The sequence below is a fragment of the Amblyraja radiata genome, chromosome 8 (genome assembly GCF_010909765.2).
Source record: "Amblyraja radiata isolate CabotCenter1 chromosome 8, sAmbRad1.1.pri, whole genome shotgun sequence".
Taxonomy (NCBI): Eukaryota; Metazoa; Chordata; class Chondrichthyes; order Rajiformes; family Rajidae; genus Amblyraja; species Amblyraja radiata.
In genome coordinates this window covers 45,589,652-45,607,287 of record NC_045963.1, presented here as the reverse complement: position 1 = coordinate 45,607,287, position 17,636 = coordinate 45,589,652, and the positions used below count along the sequence as shown (strand labels likewise).

Here is a 17,636-nt window from a genome sequence, read left to right as displayed (position 1 = left end):
CAGAATTAGGCCATTCAGTTCCTCGTCTACTCCGCCATTCAATTATGTTTGATCCATCTTTCACTCTCAACCCCATTCTTCCCATAAGCCCTGAGACCCATACTAATCAAGAACCTATCAATCTCCATTGATATAAAAAATACCCATTGACTGCCTCCACAGCCTTCCGTGGCAATGAATTCCACAGATTCACCACCCTCTGATTAAACAAATTCCTCATCTCCTTTCTTAAGGTATGTTCTTTTATTCTGAGGCTATAACCTCTGATCCTAGACTCCCCCATGTGGAAACATCCTCTCCACATCCACTCCTCCCAGCCCTTTCACTTTGTGGTAAGTTTCAATGAGGTCCCCCCTCATCATTTTAAACTCTAGCAAGTACAGGCCCGTCCATCAAACGCTCATCATATGTTAACCCAATCATCTCGTAAACCTCCTCTGGATCCTCTCCAATGCCACCACATCCTTCCTCGGATATGGGGAAACTACTCACAATACTCCAAATGCCGTCTGACCAGTGCCTTATAAAGCCTTGGCATTACCTCCCTGTTTTTGTATTCCAGATCCCTTGAAATATACAGTGTCCTCCTTAATGTGTGGGACTATGTATAAACACTGCTGTAATTTCTACATCGTGAAACCAAAATGTATAAAAATGGCCTTTATTAAAATCTGACAATGTGCACTTTAACCACATGTGATTTTTTAAAATTACAAATCTCATATTGTGGAGTACAGAGGCAAATAAATAAATGATGGGTCTTCGTCCCAAACTTTATGGAGGGCACTGCATGCTGGCGTTGCATTCACAAAGTTTGCTAGAATCCGCAATCTTTATAGAAGTGGAAGGAGGCCACGGAGAAAGTTGTTTAGTTCGATGCCATCCCTTGAAAAATTCATTGACAACATAATGCTTGATGTGACAGTCTCCCAATTGCTTTTAACTGACTAATTCTTAATGTGTGGATAAAATTTGTACGGAAAATCTATTAACGCTTACATTTATTTTGCAGGAAATTTGCAGTATCCACAAAGGTCCCAGATACAAAAGGCTGCCAAAAATGTTGCGTTGGTAAGGACTTTCTGTTATCTCCTTAGGCATTCTGAAGAATGGTTCCAACTCGAAACGTCACCTGCCCAAGCCCTCCAGAGATGCTGCCTGACCTGCTGAGATACTCCAGCACTTTGTGTCTTTGATTTGTAAACCAGCATCTGCAGTTCCCTTTCTCCATCTATACTTTACTAAAACTCTGATCTAGGGCTGTTCCGGTTTGCGCGTTTTAAAAATTTCCGCAAAAACGGTACATGATAGCGCTATGATTTTTTGCCATCTCACCGTTCTCCTGTGCTGCGAGTGCACCAAGTTTCGTTCCGATCGGTGGTAAATTGTAAAAGTTAGCGAGGTTTAAAAATCTTAAAAATATCGATATCGCATATCGATCTCTCCTGCCAGTCAGCAGCGAGCGGATTAGTCTCTTCTGTCACTCTGCGAAACGGTCCGCCCCTTCCTGCGCAATTGCGTCATAACTGGAGCTGAGGATGGCCGGCGGAGGTCTCCAACCAGACACAATTTTCGGAGGGACCGGAAGCGGCGCAGCGTGGGAGACGTGTCAATGTCGTCAATATTGGCAAATGGGAAGTGGAGACTCTGATCCCGGTGGAGGAGAATGACTAGCGCTCTTTGTGAGTCCCCATCGCACCACCAGCTCCAGCCTCTTCCCGTCTGGCTCCTCTTGCTGGTCCCTGCCCCCCACCCCAGTGATACCCCATTCTCCCCCATGGCTCTTCCCCCGTTTTTTTTCCAAGCTCTCTCCCCCCCCACACCCACACACCCCCCCCCCCCGCCCCCTCACCCCTTCCCCCTCACAAACCCCCCACAACCCCTCCCCCCCCCACTGCCTGCACCCCCCCCCCCACTGCCTGCACCCCCTGCCAACACACCCCCCTCACCAACACACACCCCCTCGCACATATCCCTCCCTGCCCACACACACCCCCTTCCCCTCCTGAAAAGCTTTTTGTTGCGTGCTATCCTGTTAGCAGAAAGACAATTGCTCACACCTGGTCAAATATGCTCAATCATTGGGCAATTTAAGATAAAGAAGTCCAGAAAATTCAGAGTACAATTTTTTGTATTTGTCTTAAATAGTTGGTCTCTTGTTCGAGCTACAAGCAGGGAGAAGCTAGAACTCAATGCACGCCCTGCTTCTACTAACGTTGTAATTTTTAATATGATTCATTTTGAATCTTCTCAAAAGAAAACATTGATGCAATCTGTCCTCAGTTGCTTTTCTCACCACAGAGGTCAATCTTAATAATCTTTGTCAAAACAAATGATGTTGTAACTCAACGGCTCAGGCATGATCTGTGGAGGAAATGGGCAGGCGATGTTTCTTTGAAGAAAGGTTCCAACTCGAATCGTCATCCGTCCATTTTCTCCACAGATGCGGCCTGACCAGCTGAGTTACTCCAGGACTTTGTGTTTTGCTCAAGATTCTAGCATCTGTGGTTCCTTCAGTGCTTCCACAACTCAAAGAAATAGAATCCCAAATTTCCTGGAATTTGATGGTATTTCCGGAAATTTTCAAAAATGCTTCCTGCATGCTATCTGTAGTTTTTATTTTGTTGCGGGCACACATTAACAACACAAAGGGGAACAAGGCAAAACAGATCTATGTAACTACACCTTATCTGCCTGCTTCTGTTACTCCCGTACAGTGTTATGCAAGGCAGCTTTCGTTGCCTCCAACAAATTGCGGTGTCCGTTTTTTCAACCTGCTCTCATGTGTCTCAGTCTCTGTTCCCTCTCCCTCCCTTTCTCCCTCTCTCCCTCCTTCCCTCCCTCTCTCCCTCTCAATCCCTCCCTCTCAATCCCACTTTCTCTCCCTCCCTCCCTTCCCCTTTCCCTTCCTCCATCTCTCTCTCCCCTTTTTTTCTCCCCCTCCCTCCCCCTCCTTCTCCCTCTCTCCCTCCCTCCTTCTCCCTCCCTCTCTCCATCCCTCCTCCTCCTTCTCTCTCTCTCCTACTCCCCCTCCTCTCCCTCTCTCCCTTTCTCCTCCCCTCCCTCTTTCCCTCTCCCTCCCTCTCCCCCTTGAGCCCACCCACCGTTCTGTAAGATCAAAGCCAATCCCAATGTAACTGCAATCCCACCGCCCATTGGTAACTTTTCACCACTAGGCTTATTCAGAATTCTACCACTGCCTGAAAAATAATCAAAGGCTCAACTTCCACTGAGAAAGAGAATTCCAAAGACTCATTGTTACACGAGAATTCTCCCGAACAGTCTGTGACCCATAGCATTGTGGCCAAAGCGCTATTTTTAAAGCCCACAGCGCTGCAGCCAGTGGTATTATATTTAGAACCCACAGCGCTGCAGCTGGTGGCGCTATATTTAGAACCCATAGCGCTGCAGCAGACAGCTCTTTGTTTAAATTCCCACGCGTTAAACTGACAGCGCTCTGTTTAAACCTTTGAGCGCCAAACCGGCACTGCTGTGTGTATTACCTTTACAACCCTACGCGGGCCGGATGCGGAAATTTCCCCAAATTATTCGATTTCCCTAAAATTACCCGAAGACAACCAGAATTTCCCGAATTTCAGGTAATTTCCTTCAAAGTGGAAACACTTGGTTCCTTGTGTCTCCTCCTTGATTATCTTTGTCCCTGTCCCTCACAGGGGGTGCATTTTACTCGAGACAAAGAGTCCACAACGTTACCCAGTACTCTAGAGGAGATCCCATCAGAGCACTTCATCACATTTTTGCAAAAAATCCTGTCTTTTATTTACTCCATTCCTTTTGTAGCAAAGGTTAGCATACCATCTGCTTTTCTTTGGTTTACTGTGGTTGTTTTTAACTTTATGAGAAACACTACAGAAAATCAAGATGCAATCTTTGATTCTTTATCAGGAATTAACCCAATCATTTCCTCCAAAGGAAGCAATGAGAATTTTAGCTTGGAATCAAGGATTAAAAAAATAATATTTATAATTGCACTTTCAGATTTCAAACTCATTGCATACAAAAATAATACGTTTCAACATTACGCTTTACTGAAATCCTAACTTTGTGATCGACACCTGCATATTGTTTTATTGAAATCTTTCTAGTCATACTGTTTGATGCTTTAAACAAGGCAGTGATAAGATCTCTGACACAGTGTTGTATTAGTTGATTATGTAATGCAGTAAACTGTGTAATGGAAACTGCTATTGCACATTATTTGTTGCAGTGAGGAACCCGTACACAGGGCACAAGTACCTCTGTGGAGCGCTGCAGTCCAGCATTATTTTGTTGGAGTGGGTGGAACAAATGCAGAAGTTCATGTTGATCAAAGTAAGTGGATATCACCCAATATTGCCGTTCACAGGACCCTCCCAGTCTGGCCTCTGGTTTGTGAGTGCCCCTGTCAAATGCCATTGAAAATCGGAAGGGGAATGCAATGTTAGTACCTGACGTCAAGACTTGGATGGATTATTATTTTTATTGATGTGTTTTACAGAGGGCAATTTAGCCACACACCCGCATGTTTTTGCATTGTGGGAAGAAACCAGAGTTTTCAGAGAAAAAACCCGCGTGGTCACAGGGAGAACATACAAACTCCGCAAGTACAGCACCTGAGGTCAGGATCGAACCTGAGTCTCTGGCGCTGTGAAGCAGCGGCTCTACTAGCTGCACCACTCTGTCAATTTCCCTTTTCACCAAAAATTAAGTTCATTTTAATCTTGAGGGAGGTATAGTGGCACAGTTGGTGGAGTTGCTGCCTCACAGCGCAAGAGACCAGGCTTCGATCCTGACCATGGGTGCTGTCTGCGTGGAGTTTGCATGTTCTCCCCATCACCAGGTCAGTTTCCTCCGGTGCCCTGGTTTTCTCCAATATCCCAAAAGGTTGCGGGAAACCCTGCGGGTTTGTAGGTTAATTGGGCTCTGCCACTTACAAATTGCCCCTAGTGTGTAGGGAGTGGATGCGAAAGTGGGATAACATAGAAATAGAGTGAATGGGTGATTGATGGTGGGCCAAAGGGCCTGTTTCACTGGAGTATCTCGAGACTAAACTTAATTCCATCAACTGTAAGCGAATGCGAATTGTACAGCCTTGAACTGAGAGTGGCACATCTGTGGACAAAGAATGTATTTTATGTTTGTTTTCACCCTAGAATGTTGATTTTCCTCTGCCACATCCGCTGAAAGTGTTTGAACTGCTGGTGGTTCCAGAACAGGAATACCCGCTGCTCTGTGTTGCCGTCAGTAAAGGGACAGAACTTAACCAAGTTGTGCGGTTTGAGACGGTCAATCCAAATTCTACTTCTTCCTGGTTCACTGAGACAGGTATGTCAGCTCGGGATAGATGGACATAAAGAAATATGGACAAAGACTTCTGGGGAAATAAAGACAAGTGGTAGAGTAACTCAGAGGGTCCGGCCATTCCAGGCTGCAGGAGTACGTGCTGAGGGACGCACTGAAGCTTGGTGCAGCCAATGCCAAGGCTTTGTGGGGGACGATCATATTGCAGGATCCTTCCTCTGCTGGACATTGGGGATAGGGTGTGGCGAAGATGCCCCTCAAACAAGGGAAGGGATATCACCAAGAGGCACATGAGTGGCAAGGGGGCCGAGTATAATGAGAGTTTAATGAACGCTACCAAATACAAACCTAATGAATGTATGTATGGCCACTGAGAATGTCGGAAGAGGATTTGCGCAGTTCTTGTTTTGTATATTTTTATTATTCTGAGTAAAGTTTATTTTTGGTCAGGCAGCATTTCCGGAGAACATGGATAGGCGATGGAAGGGTCCCAACCTGAAACGTCACATATCCACACTCTCCAGAAATGCTACCTGACCTGCTGAGTTACTTCAGCACTTTGTGCCTTTTATTTTTGTAAACCAGTGTCTGTGGTTCCTGTGTCTACAAAGGCTTTGATATTGTTGGCCAAATTTAAGATAATAGTCTAGACTGAAAGGAAATGAGAGGGATTTTTCTTGAGTGGACCAGTGCACCAGGTTGCTTATCATTACATACAGTACATCTCCCAAAGACAAAACAAGTCATGCTTTTGGCTGCAGTACATCCATCTAGTTTTTAACTTACAGTGCATTCGGAAAGTAGTCAGACCCCTTCAGTTTTTCCACAATTTGTTACGTTGCAGCCTTATTTTAAAATGGATTAAATTCATTTTTTTTTATCATCAATCTACACACAAAACCCCAGAATGAAGAAGCGAAAACAGGTGTTTAGAAATTTTTGCAAAGTAATTAAAAAGAAATAACTGAAATATCACATTTACATAAGTATTCAGACCCTTTGCTATGACATTCAAAATTGAGCTTAGGTTCATCCTGTTTCCATTGATTATCCACATTTTACACCAGTGGTAAATTAAATTGGACATGATTTGGAAAGGCACACCTGTCTGTATAAGGTCCCTCATTTGACAGTGCATGTCGGAGCAAAAGCCAAGCCATGAAGATGAAGGATTTGTCCGTAGATGTCCGAGACAGGATTGTGTCGAGACACAGATCTGGGGAAGGGTATAAAACAATTTTTGAAGCATTGCAGGTCCCGAAGAGCACAGTGGCTTCTGTCATTCTTAAATGGAAATACTTTGGAACCACCAGGACTCTTCATAGGGCTGACCGCCTGACCAAACTGAGCAATCGGGGGAGAAGGGCCTTGGTCAGGGAGGTGACCAAGAACCCGATGGTCACTCTGACAGAGCTCCAGAGTTCATCTGAGGAGATGGGAGAACCTTCCAGAAGCACAACTATATCTGCAGCACTCCACCAATCAGGCCTTTATGGCAGAGTGGCCAGACGGAAGCCACTCCTCAGTAAAAGGCACATGACAGCCCACTTGGAGTTTGCCAAAAGGCACCTAAAGGACTCTCAGACAATGAGAAACCAGATTCTCTGGTCTGATGAAACCAAGATTGAACTCTTTGGCCTGAATGCCAAGCATCATGTCTGGAGGAAACCAGGCACCGCTCATCACCTGGCCAATACCATACCTACGGTGAAGCATGGTGGTGGCAGCATCATGCTGTGGGGATGTTTTTCAGCAGCAACAACTGGGAGACTAGTCAGGATCGAGGGAAAGATGAACGGAGCAAAGTACAGAGTGATCATTGATGAAAACCTGCTCCAGAGCGTTCTGGACCTCAGACTGGGGCGGAGGTTCACCTTCCATCAGGACAATGACCCTAAGCACACAGCCAAGACAACGCAGGAGTGGCTTCGTGCCAAGTCTGTGAATGTCCTTGAGTGGCCCTACGAAAGCCCGAACTTGAACCTGATCGAACATCTCTGGAGGGACCTGAAAATAGCTGCACATCAATGCTCCCCATCCAACCTGACAGAGCTTGAGAGGATCTGCAGAGAAGAATGGGAGAAATTACCCAAATACAGGTGTGCCAAGCTTGTAGCGTCATACCCAAGAAGACTTGAGGCTGTAATCGCTGCCAAAGGTGCCTCAACAAAGTACTGAGTAAAGGGTCTGAACACTTATGTAAATGTGATATTTCCATTATTTCTTCTTAATTACTTTGCAAAAATTTCTAAACATCTGTTATAGCTTCTTTATTATGGGGTATTGTGGGTAGATTGATGATAAAAATATGAATTGAATCCATTTTAGAATAAGTAACAAAATGTGGAAAAAGTGAAGGGGTCTGAATACTTTCTGAATGCACTGTATTAGAGGTATTGGTATGTCATACCGTCACAAAAGCACAGATTACATTTAACTTGAGTTGTGCTTATTGTATCACAAGGTCACTTTTAATTTCAAAGAGCGAAATTTTGTTTTCAAATTTGCCCTATAATGTTCTGTGCAGAGTAAGAACCAGGTAACACAACTCTGTTCTCGCAGCCTTGAGGAAGACTTATGGACGTACTGACCTCTGTTCTACATGGGCCTACCAAGCTTTTACTTAGAAAGAAATTGGGACAGGGTTGAAATATGGAAGTTTCAGGGTTAAAAGAATTACCTACTACTTTACTTTATTTCGCATCGTTCCTGAGCGGAGTTAGAGTTCTACAGTATGGAAATGGACCCTTCGGCCCAACACGTCCACACCGACCATGTTTGGCTCATGTCCCTCTAAACCTATCCAATCCACAAGTTAAGAAACTACACCGGGTATTTTACTGAGTTTATGTCATAAGATATAGGCGTAGAATTAGGCCATTTAGCTCATCAATCTACTCCGCCATTCAATCTTAGCTGATGTGTCCTTCCTCCTAACCCCATTCTCCTGCCTTCTCCCCACTAATCGAGAACCTATCTCCCTCTGCCTTAAAAATATCCACTGACTGCCTCCACAGCCTTCTGTGGCAAAGAATTCCACAGATTCACCACCCTCTGACCAAAGACATTTCTCCTCATCTCCTTCCTAAAAGAACATCCTTTAATTCTGAGGCTATGACCTCTAGTCCTAGACTCTCCCACTAGTGGAAACATCCGCTCCACATCCACTCTATCCAAGCCTTTCATTATTCTGTATTTTTCCCCCTCATTCCTCTAAACTCCTGCCCAGTACAGGCCCAGTGCTGACAAACGCTCATCATGGGTTAACCTACTAATTCCTGGGATCATTCTTGTAAACCCCGTTTGGACCCTTTTCAGAGCCAGCACATCCTTCCTCAGATTATTGTGAGCCCGAAATTGCTCACAATATTCCAAATGCGGCCTTACCAGTGCCTTATAGAGCCTCAACATTCCATCCCTGTTTTTCTATACAAACCCTCCTGAAATAAATGCTGCCATTGAGTTTGCCCTCTTTACTACCGATTTGACTTGCAGATTAACTTTTTGGGAATCTTGTGCCAGCACTCCCAAGTTCCTTTGCACCTCCGATTTCTGGATTCTCGCCCCATTTAGAAAATAGTCTACGCCTTTATTCCTACTACCAAAATGCATGACTCCACATTCCACACTTTGTTCTATTGACGATTCAGATTTGACATTAGAACGTTTACTTTTACTGCATATCCTGTTTTAACTATAACCCAGTATAGCATGTTGGTTCGATTTAAATTATTGGCACAATTTAAATGTTAATTATTTTTAAAAGTAACATTGAGCATTAAGGAACTCAGTTTTAAAGATCAAACATGCAGAGGGAAGCTTGGATGATGGCATTATTAGTCTGGTTCTCATGGAAGATAAATGCGTCAAAGAAATATCGATACTGTTGATGTTTAATGTTTTGATAATGCTTTTCACAGATACACCACAAACAAACGTCATCCATGTGACTCAGCTTGAAAGAGATACGATAATAGTGTGCATGGACCGTAAGTTTCCAAAGCAAACTCATTTTAAATTGAGCTCGTTTTTAAATTTGTCCTTAATGCATGTATTATATGGAAAAACAAAGCAAACATTTTTATTTAATGTAAACATTTTTGAGCGTATTGGTACTGCAGATATGAAAATTCGAATGATGTAAGTGATTTATGATTTTTGTGATCAGGATCTACTGCAGGCAATCATTTGCCACAAGAAACTTTTGACCAGCTAAAACTATATCAAAATAATATAGTTCAGTAAGTTTTACTTAACTCCCAGTGTCCCATGCTGTGCCCTGTCTAAGCAAAGCCTTTGTGCCAGTTTGAAGCTAGTATTGTTCAAAACACCAAATGCAGGAAGAACTCAGTGGGTCAGGCAGCATATTTGGAGGGAATGGGCTGCCGATGTTTCGGGTCGGGACCCTTCTTCAGACTGATGTTTCAGATCTCGACAAACGTCATCTGTTCATTCCCTCCACAGATGTTTCCTGAACTGCTGAGTTCCTCCCATACTTTGTGTTTTGCTCAAGATTCCAGCATCTGCAGTTCCTTGTGCTTCAAGCTAATATTGTTCTATTGATCTCGCTAATAGATGTTCATAAGTTCTGGGTGCAAAATGCGGGCCATTCGGCCCATCAAGTGTACTCCGCCATTCAATCATGGCTGATCTATCTTACCCTCTCATCCCCATTCCCCATAATCTCTTGACACCCTTACTAATTAAGATTCTGTCAATCCCCGCCTTAAAAAATATCCAATAACGGCCTCCACAGCCGTCTGTGGCAATCAATTCCACAGATTCACCACCCTCTGACTAAATAAATTCTTTCTTATTTTCATGCTGCTCTGAGACTGCCTGGATTAATGTCATGCAGGATACTCATTCTAAAGTGAGAGACCTTTCATCTAATTAGCTTGCGTAACTGAGTCTCGGCTTCATACTGCACAAAAACAGGCCCTTCAGCCCATCAGGTCGCTGCTGACCATGAAGCACCCATCTACGTTCAGCAAACAACGACCCCAGTTTATTCCCATCAGCTCCACATAGATTCTACCGTTCGCCTACTCTACACACCAGAGGCAGTTCAGTGACCAATTGGCCTACCAAGTCTTTGCGATGTGGGAGAAATTCCACACGGTCACAGGGAAAACGTGCAAACTCCACGTAGATAGTATCTGGTCAGGATCAAACTTGGCCGCTGAGTCTGTGAGCCAGCAGCTCCGCCAGCTCTGCCACTATACTATATAAAGTTGGATCCAAGCCTGAAGTTGAAAAACAGGATTGTAATCCTCTACCACCAACTCAGACTTTCACTTTCGAAGTTTTGTATTTTATTTTTAAATTTGTCTCTTTCTCTAACTCTACTGTTCCCAAGGCATTCCTTGGATATCTAATAGTGCAAAATTGGTGAAATATTTTGGAACACGTACAAGAAACCTTTATTTTGAGCTTCCCTGAATAATACTTCCAAATAGTGTGACACTAGTTCTATATTATCCCAGTTTCATTTTTCTCCAATATCATTAACAACAACACTAATAAGGCAAAAATCCTATTTGCAACTGTTGACATACTGACCAACCCCCCAACACAAATACCACCTGAACTCCATTCCACGCAGAAATGCAATGAGTTTGCATTATTTTATACAGATAAAATTGAAGGCATCAGACGTGCCATCAATATCACCGCTTCAAACTAAAATGTTGGATCACCACCCTGTTTAGGCAAAAGTAACGTGGCAATGATGACATGCTTTAATGTCATAGACTCTAAAACTCTTGTGGAAACGGTGACACAACTAAGGCCATCCACCTGCTGCCTTGATGCTTTACCTACCAACTTCTTTAAGAATGTTTTTGACTGCCTAGCAATAGACATACTGCAAATAGTTAACAGCTCTCTTCAATCAGGCAATTTCCCAAAAGCCTTGAAAACTGCAGTTATTAAACCTCTTTTAAAAAAGCGGAGCCTAGATGCCTCTATTATTAACAACTATAGACCAATATCAAACCTATCTTTCATAAGTAAAATCATTGAGAAAGTTGTCCTTCAGTAACTTAATCACTTCCTGGCTTCAACTGGCTGCTACGACAACTTCCAGCCAGGATTTCGACCTCTTCATAGCACCGAGACCGCCCTTATTAAAGTTGTAAACGACATCCGTCTTAACACAGACTCTGGCAAAGTTTCAATATTAATGCTATTGGACCTCAGTGCTGCATTCGACACTGTTGATCACTCAATACTTTTGGACAGGTTGGAAAAATGGGTGGGGCTCTCAGGCACAGTCTTAAGTTGGTTCAGGTCATATCTACAAGATAGGAACTATTTTGTTTCCATTGGCGACTTTGTATCAGTCCCGCAAGGTTCGATCTTAGGGCCCTCTTTATGTAGATCTTTATTCAACATCTACATGCTCCCACTAGGGCAAATCATGCGAAATAATAATATTGACCACCACTGCTATGCCGATGACACTCAAATCTATATAGCGCTATCACCAAATGACTATCGCCCCATAGATCTGCTGTGCCAGTGCATTGAGCAAGTCAAAGACTGGATGTGCCAAAATTTCCTCCAACTAAATAAGGACAAAACCGAGATAATTGTTTTTGGTGCTAAAAAAGAAAGGCTTAAAGTAACCCAACACCTTCACTCTCTGTCCCTGAAAACTTCAAACAAAGCCAGAAATCTTGGGGTCATTATGGATTCAGATTTAAATTTCGACAGTCACATCAAATCAGTAACAAAATCGGCCTACTATCACCTCAAAAACGTAGCAAGATTAAGAGGACTCATGTCAGCTCAAGACTTAGAAAAACTTGTACATGCCTTTATTACTAGTAGGCTAGGTTATTGTAACGGTCTCCTTGCAGGTCTTCCGAAAAAAACTGTCAGGCAGCTACAGCTTGTTCAGAACGCTGTTGCTAGAGTTCTAACAAAGACCAAAAAATTTGAACACATTACACCAATACTTAAATCCTTACATTGGCTCCCTGTATGTCAGAGAATTGATTTTAAAATCCTGCTGCTCACCTATAAATCACTACATGGTTTAGGACCAAAGTATATCACTGACATGCTTCCACTATATAAGCCTTCTAGACCGCTAAGATCTTCTGAAACCAATCTGTTAGTGATTCCCAGAGTAAATACAAAACATGGGAAAGCAGGATTTAGTTACTATGCAACAAATAGCTGGAATAAACTTCCTGAAGATTTAAGACTTGCCTCAACTTTGACCACTTTTAAAACAAGACTGAAAACTTTTATGTTTACTTTAGCTTTCAGCTAAATCTTAACTACATTGCACTTTTAACTTTTGCACTTTTTATAATGCATTTTTAATTTTGCTTTTCTTTTCTTTTAGTTCTATTTTATTTCATTTTATTATTTCATTTTATTGTATGACATGTTTTTATGTGAAGCACTTTGAGTCTGCCTCGTGTATGAAATGTGCTATATAAATAAAGTTGCCTTGCCTTGCCTTGCCTTGCCTTTCACGTCCTACGCATTAAGGGCAATTTACAGCAAACAATTAATCTACAAACCTGCATGTCTTTGGGATGTGGGAGGAAACCGGAGCACCCAGAGGAAACCCATATGGCCACGGGGAGAACATGCAAACTCCACACAGACAGCACTCGAGGTCAAGATCGAATCTGGGTCTCTGGCACTGTGAGGCGGCGGCTCTACCCGCTGCACCACTGTGACGCCCGTAGTTCTGTGTTTTGATTGGAGAGCATGGAAAACAGCTTTTCACTGTAGTTCGGTACACATGACAGTAATAAACTTAATTGGCAGGAATAAGATTTTTGCAGGTACTCAGAACGTAGATCAATATAGCACAGGTATAACAAGATAGCCCATCGACTCACAATGTCCGTGCTGAACATGAGGCCACGTCAAACTAATCTCTATCTCTGCCTGCACATGATCCATGCATATCCACGTGCCAAAGCAATTGTTTTTTACACTACTGTTATCTTTGGAAGTAAATGGAACAACATTTTTCAGATTCTTATGTTATTCTGTTATTTCAACCTTGTAGGATGCTTAAAGATTGTAAATCTTCGAGGCAGATTGAAATCCAGCAGAAAACTTTCTTCTGAGCTGACGTTCACATTTCAGATTGAGTCAATAGGTAAGAAAGCGATTCCCGTTAATCCTTTGTGCGAAAGGTGACTGCACTTAAATGGGGCTCCACGCATAGTGGAGTAAAAGTAAACATGGAACTTTTATCATATTCCGTTGTTAATGGATTAATTATTTTAATCAAAAGACATTGCTTCGTCCTATTCACTAATTTTGTTTATTCATTTTAATATTACTATTCACTTTTGAGCACCAAAATAAATATGAAATATAATTTTAATTCCTGCTACAAACGTGTCCTTAAAAGTCTTCTGCATGGACATATCCTGGGCTTGTGGGCTTGAGTTATAGGGAGAAGTTGGATAGGCTGGGACTTTTACCTCTGGAGCAGAGGAGGCTGAGGGGTGACCTTATTGAGGTGTACAAGATCATAAGGGGCATGGATAAAGTGAACAGTCAGTCTTTTTCCCAGGGGAGAGGATTCTCAATGTAGGGGGGCATAGGCTTAACGTGAAAGGGTAGTCTGTATCTGGAATGAGGTGCCAAAGGAAGCTATAGAAGCAGGTACAATGATTCTGTGGAGAAAATTAAGACATAATTCTGGATTCCCTTGTTTTGAATCACAGTGCCTTCAGAAATGCATCTGCCATCAAACGCTTCTCATAAGTGGGTTAACGTATAAGGATGCGGGGCCTGTTCTCACTGACATTTAGAAAGATGAGGGGGGTATCTCATTGAAAATTATAAAATAACTAGACCAAGTGCAGACCCGTTGGGTCTGTTCCCCCAACGTGCAGTTGTGGGGGGGGGGGGGAGGCGGCATGCAGCGTCACACACACTAACTATCCCCCCCCCCGCACTCACGCTAATTACCCCCTTGATATATTAATATTATTAATTTGCTCCTTTTACCCATAACCACCCTATCTACTGACGCATAGCCCCCAACTTGCAGTCACATCTAGAGAGGGGGGGAGGGGGGGGGAGGGTAGAGAGTGAGGGCAGAGAGAGAAGGGGCAGAGACACAGAGAGAGGGGCAAGAGGGAGAGGGCGTGGCGAGGAGGAGAAGAGGGAGGGTGGGTGAGAGGGGAAGGGTGGGGGTGGAGGGGAGGAGAGAGAGAGAGGGTGAGAGTGAGGGGGAGAGAGGGGGGGAGAGGTGAGGGGAGGGGGGGAGGGGAGGGGGGGAGGTGAGGGGAGGGGGAGAGGTGAGGGGAGGGGGAGAGGTGAGGGGAGGGGGAGAGGTGAGGGGAGGGGGGGGGAGGTGAGGGGAGGGGGAGAGGTGAGGGGAGGGGGAGAGGTGGGGAGCAGAGAGGGTGGAGGGAAGGGGGTAGGGGTGTGTGGAAGGGAGGGGGGTTTAGAGGAGGGATGTTGGGGGAGGGGATGGAGGGGAGAAAAATAGGGGAGAGAGAGAGAGGGGGGAGAGGAGAGAGGGGGGAGAGGAGAGGGGGTGAGGAGAGGGGGGGAAGAGGAGAGGGGGTGAAGAGGAGAGGAGAGGGGGGGAAGAGGAGAGGAGAGGGGGGGGAGAGGGGAGTGAGGGGGTGTGCTGAGAGGGGGGTGAGGTGAGGGGGAGAGATGGGGAGCAGGGAGGGGGAGGGGTGTGTGGATGGGAGGCGGTAGGGGTGTGTGGAGGGAAGGGGGGTTTAGGGGAGGGACGGAGGGGGAGGGGGAGAAAAAGAGGGGAGAGAGAGGGGGAGAGAGAGGGGGAGGGAGAGAGGAGAGGGGAGAGGAGAGGGGGGGGGAGAGAGGGGAGGGAGAGAGGAGAGGGGGGGGGAGAGGAGGGGGGGGAGAGGAGAGGGGGGGGGAGAGGAGAGGGGAGAGGAGAGGGGGGGGGAGAGGAGAGGGGGGGGAGAGGAGAGGGGGGGGGAGAGGAGAGGGGGGGAGAGGAGAGGGGGGGGAGAGGGAGGGGAGGGGAGAGGTGAGGGGAGGGGGAGAGGTGAGGGAGGGGGGGGAGGTGAGGGGAGGGGGAGAGGTGAGGGGAGGGGGAGAGGTGGGGAGCAGAGAGGGTGGAGGGAAGGGGGTAGGGGTGGGGGGGGAGAGAGAGTGCCTTTTTATTTCAACCCAAACCCCCCAAACAACCATTTGCAGGCAGTGCTTTTTTACTTTAACCATATTTTCATTTTCAAACCACATTAAGGGTACTTACTCACAGTTATGTGGACATGTGTTCAGTGTTATTCACAGCTCAGAGAAACGTGACCCTCTGCCTTCCTCCAGCTTGCAGACTAATTGAGGCCACCACTTCCTGGTTTTATAGTCCATCCCCCCTGCCGCCAGCGGGGGCAGCAGAGAGAATGGGGAATTTTGTAAAACCATTAATATCTCTGTCATTTTTCATCGACTGGAAAAATCCTCGGCACACATGCCGTGGAGGGGGGCTCTGAGCGAGGTGGCCAAAAATGACGGCCGTAGGTGGCGGCGTTCTCTCGGAAATCGCAGCACAGATCGCCAAAACCGGTCAAGAACAGACTTTTAGTAATATAGATGAAAGGCCTAGATGGAGTGACTGCATGTTTTCAGTTGTGACAGTTTAGGTCCAGAGGGCACAACCTCAGAATAAAAGGACACACCTTTAGAATGCAGGAGGAATTTCTTTAGCCTGAGGATGGTGAATCTGTGGAATTCATTGTCACAGACGGCTGTGGAGGCCATGACATTGGGTATTTTTAAAGTGGAGATTGCTAGGTTCTTGATTAGTACGGGCATCAAAGATTACAGCGAGAAGGCAGGTTGAGAGGGATAAGCAGATTAGCTATGATTGAATGGCGGAGCAGACTCGATGGGCCGAATGGCCTAATTCTGCTCCTTTGTCTTACGTATGCTGAAATTATGCAGGTCAGGTCTGCAGTGACATCAGCCTGGCCAGTTCTCCATCACTAACAATAGAAATTGAGGAGGTGAAAAAACTATTCAGGAGACAGAAAACCTGGAAATCTCCAGGGCTGGACAATGTTTCCCCCTCTACCCTCAAGCTCTGTGCCGAACAACTGGCACCAGTCTACACAGACATTTTCAATCGGTCCCTGCAATCCTGCACTGTCCCTCCTTGCTTCAAAGTCTCCACTATTGTTCCTGTACCCAAAACTACAGGCCTGTCGTACTGACCTCTGTAATCATGAAAACCCTTGAATGACGTGCTGGCCCACGTGAAAAGTATCACAAACCCCCTGCTGGACCCCTTGCAGTTTGCATACCAGGCCAATAGATCAGTGGATGACGCAGTCAACCTAGGCCTGCACTTCACCCTCCAGCACCTAGACCACCAGGGAACCTAACCAAGGATTCTGTTTGTGGATTTTAGCTCTGCATTCAACACCATTGCGCCAGAATTACTACACTCCAAACTCTCCCAGCTGACTGTGCCTGAACCCCTCTGTCATTGGATCACCAACTTCCTGACAGACAGGAAGCAACATGTGAGGCTGGGAAAGTACATCTCGGACCCGCAGACCCTCAGCATAGGAGCACCTGCTGAAATCTTAACTATACATAAATGGTTCGATTTTAAACTGTTTAATTTTGAAAACCTGACCAGGAATTCTGCAAAATAATGTGTGAATCCCCGCTTTGTCAGTTTGTTTACAGGACAGCGTACTTGCTTTCTGGAAACATGGAATGCAGGGAAGAAGTTTTAAATCAAACGAGGTAATGCAAACACTATCTCATAACTATTTGTACTCTCCCCTGCTTGCTTTCCACTTGAAAAAAGTGGAAACCTCAACCACCTCTGGTAACATCATTAAACCTTCAAGACCCACCTGCAATTACTATTGGTTTACCATTCAGATTGCTTCATGGAAACAGGCTCTTTGGCTCACAAAATGTACGCCGACCATCGATCACCTGTTCACACTGGTTCTTTGTTATCCCACTTTCTCATCCACTCCCTGCACACTAGGGGTACTTTTACCGAGGGCCAATTAACCTACAAACCCACACGTCTTTGGAACGCAGTTGCGGGGAGAACGTGCAAACTCTGCGCAGATAGCACCTGGGGTCAGGATTAAACCGGGGTCTCTGGTGCTGTGAAGTAGCGGCTCTACCAGCTGAACCACTGTAGATGTATTTCCTTTTGAGCCCATCTTAACTGGAAGGCAATAAAATAATACTTTTTCATATTTGCCACCTCATAAATAATGCCTAACAGTTTGATACATTACATGAACCTTACAGAACAAGACTTTGTACTTTAAGATTGATTAGTGGGACTGGATGTTACAAGAGCCAGGAGTGTACCCGCAGTGAATAAGCAGTAA

At 45.0% G+C, this 17,636-nt stretch overlaps 1 protein-coding gene across 5 annotated transcripts in view; it reads left to right on the top strand.

Moving 5' to 3' along the window:
* map4k3 (mitogen-activated protein kinase kinase kinase kinase 3) overlaps positions 1-17,636 on the top strand; it is a 149,224-nt gene that overhangs the window by 126,723 nt on the left and 4,865 nt on the right. For all 5 annotated transcript variants that reach the window (XM_033025766.1, XM_033025764.1, XM_033025763.1 and 2 more), the window contains 6 exons: positions 1,013-1,071; positions 4,229-4,332; positions 5,154-5,325; positions 9,222-9,290; positions 13,340-13,432; positions 16,955-17,025. In XM_033025766.1, coding sequence (XP_032881657.1) covers positions 1,013-1,071; positions 4,229-4,332; positions 5,154-5,325; positions 9,222-9,290; positions 13,340-13,432; positions 16,955-17,025 — 568 coding nt within the window. The remainder of the gene's footprint in view (positions 1-1,012; positions 1,072-4,228; positions 4,333-5,153; positions 5,326-9,221; positions 9,291-13,339; positions 13,433-16,954; positions 17,026-17,636) is intronic.